The sequence below is a fragment of the Trichoplax adhaerens genome, genomic scaffold (genome assembly GCF_000150275.1).
Source record: "Trichoplax adhaerens TRIADscaffold_6 genomic scaffold, whole genome shotgun sequence".
NCBI lineage: Eukaryota > Metazoa > Placozoa > Uniplacotomia > Trichoplacea > Trichoplacidae > Trichoplax > Trichoplax adhaerens.
Window position 1 is genome coordinate 390,454 of NW_002060948.1, and position 1,042 is coordinate 391,495.

At 39.1% G+C, this 1,042-nt stretch overlaps 1 protein-coding gene across 1 annotated transcript; it reads right to left on the reverse strand.

Annotated features, from left to right (window-relative positions):
- Window positions 1–265: 265 nt before the first annotated feature.
- Window positions 266–694, reverse strand: TRIADDRAFT_26336 (uncharacterized protein; the record flags this gene model as incomplete). The annotated part of the gene is made up of 1 exon (XM_002113512.1): window positions 266–694. The coding sequence occupies one exon, from the start codon at window positions 692–694 to the stop codon at window positions 266–268; it is 429 nt and encodes a 142-aa protein (XP_002113548.1).
- Window positions 695–1,042: the final 348 nt, after the last annotated feature.

Below are 1,042 nucleotides of genomic sequence, written 5' to 3' on the forward strand. Positions count from 1 at the left end.
ATACAGATGTTGCAGTACATCTCATTTGTTCAGCTTCAAGGCATGATAAAGTACACAATAAGTCAGTTTTAAAATTCTGAGAGATACCATGTTCCAGATACAATATTCCTGTTCAGAATTGAAGTCGAGATCATACTGTAGGTACTGTACTACAATATAAATTAATTATAATGTAAGACAATACGACGTATGCTTTTTAGTTCGCTGTTGTAACTAATAGGGTAACTAATAGAGAACGAATATACGATAGTATCAGAAAATGAGACTATTGACGCTTTTTGGATTGGTCACGCCATAATGAGAAAGAAACATAAGAACAGTACAGAGCCCAAAGAAGACCTATAGACGAGAGCTGGCCGGCAGTACGATTGATATGTGCGAAAAGGGAATGATAGGTCGCGGCAAAAGCAGTTCCAGCTAGGCTGTCCACTGTCGCTAGGCCTAGACTCCTTGTCCGGAAGACAATAATAGGCCATATTGCAATAGAAACTAAAGAGCCACCATAAGCCATTAAAGCACGCGTAGCATCTTCATCTCCATCTCTCCAAACAAGGTAAGATGAATATCCAACGGCAACATTAACCGAAGCCCACAAGGGGCTAAACATCCATCGTGGAGGATAGAGGAATGGTCTCTTCAAGCTAGTGTACCACTCTGCTTCGACATCCTCTTTCCTTGGTTTAGTTATAGACATAACCACAAAGGGAGTTGCCACTGCAATAGTGATTTCCATCCACGGTTGCATGATTATTTCCTTGAATAAGAATTTCTCGTCAAATATCCTCTAATTATTGTGATAATAATTGATCAGAAATATGCAGCTGTTTGCTCAAGATGCTCGCTTGGTCGTTAATATTGTTAGCCGATCAAAGTAATAAACAAAATTCTGCTGGACCAGAGTCTATAATACAACTCCCTGGCAGTATTTGTACATGTACTATCGACTATGCTCTATTAAGTCAGTACAGTAAAGTATAGTATTGAATGGTTAGTAGTACACTATCGCTATGCTGTATTGTAGTTCAACCACATGAGTCAACAT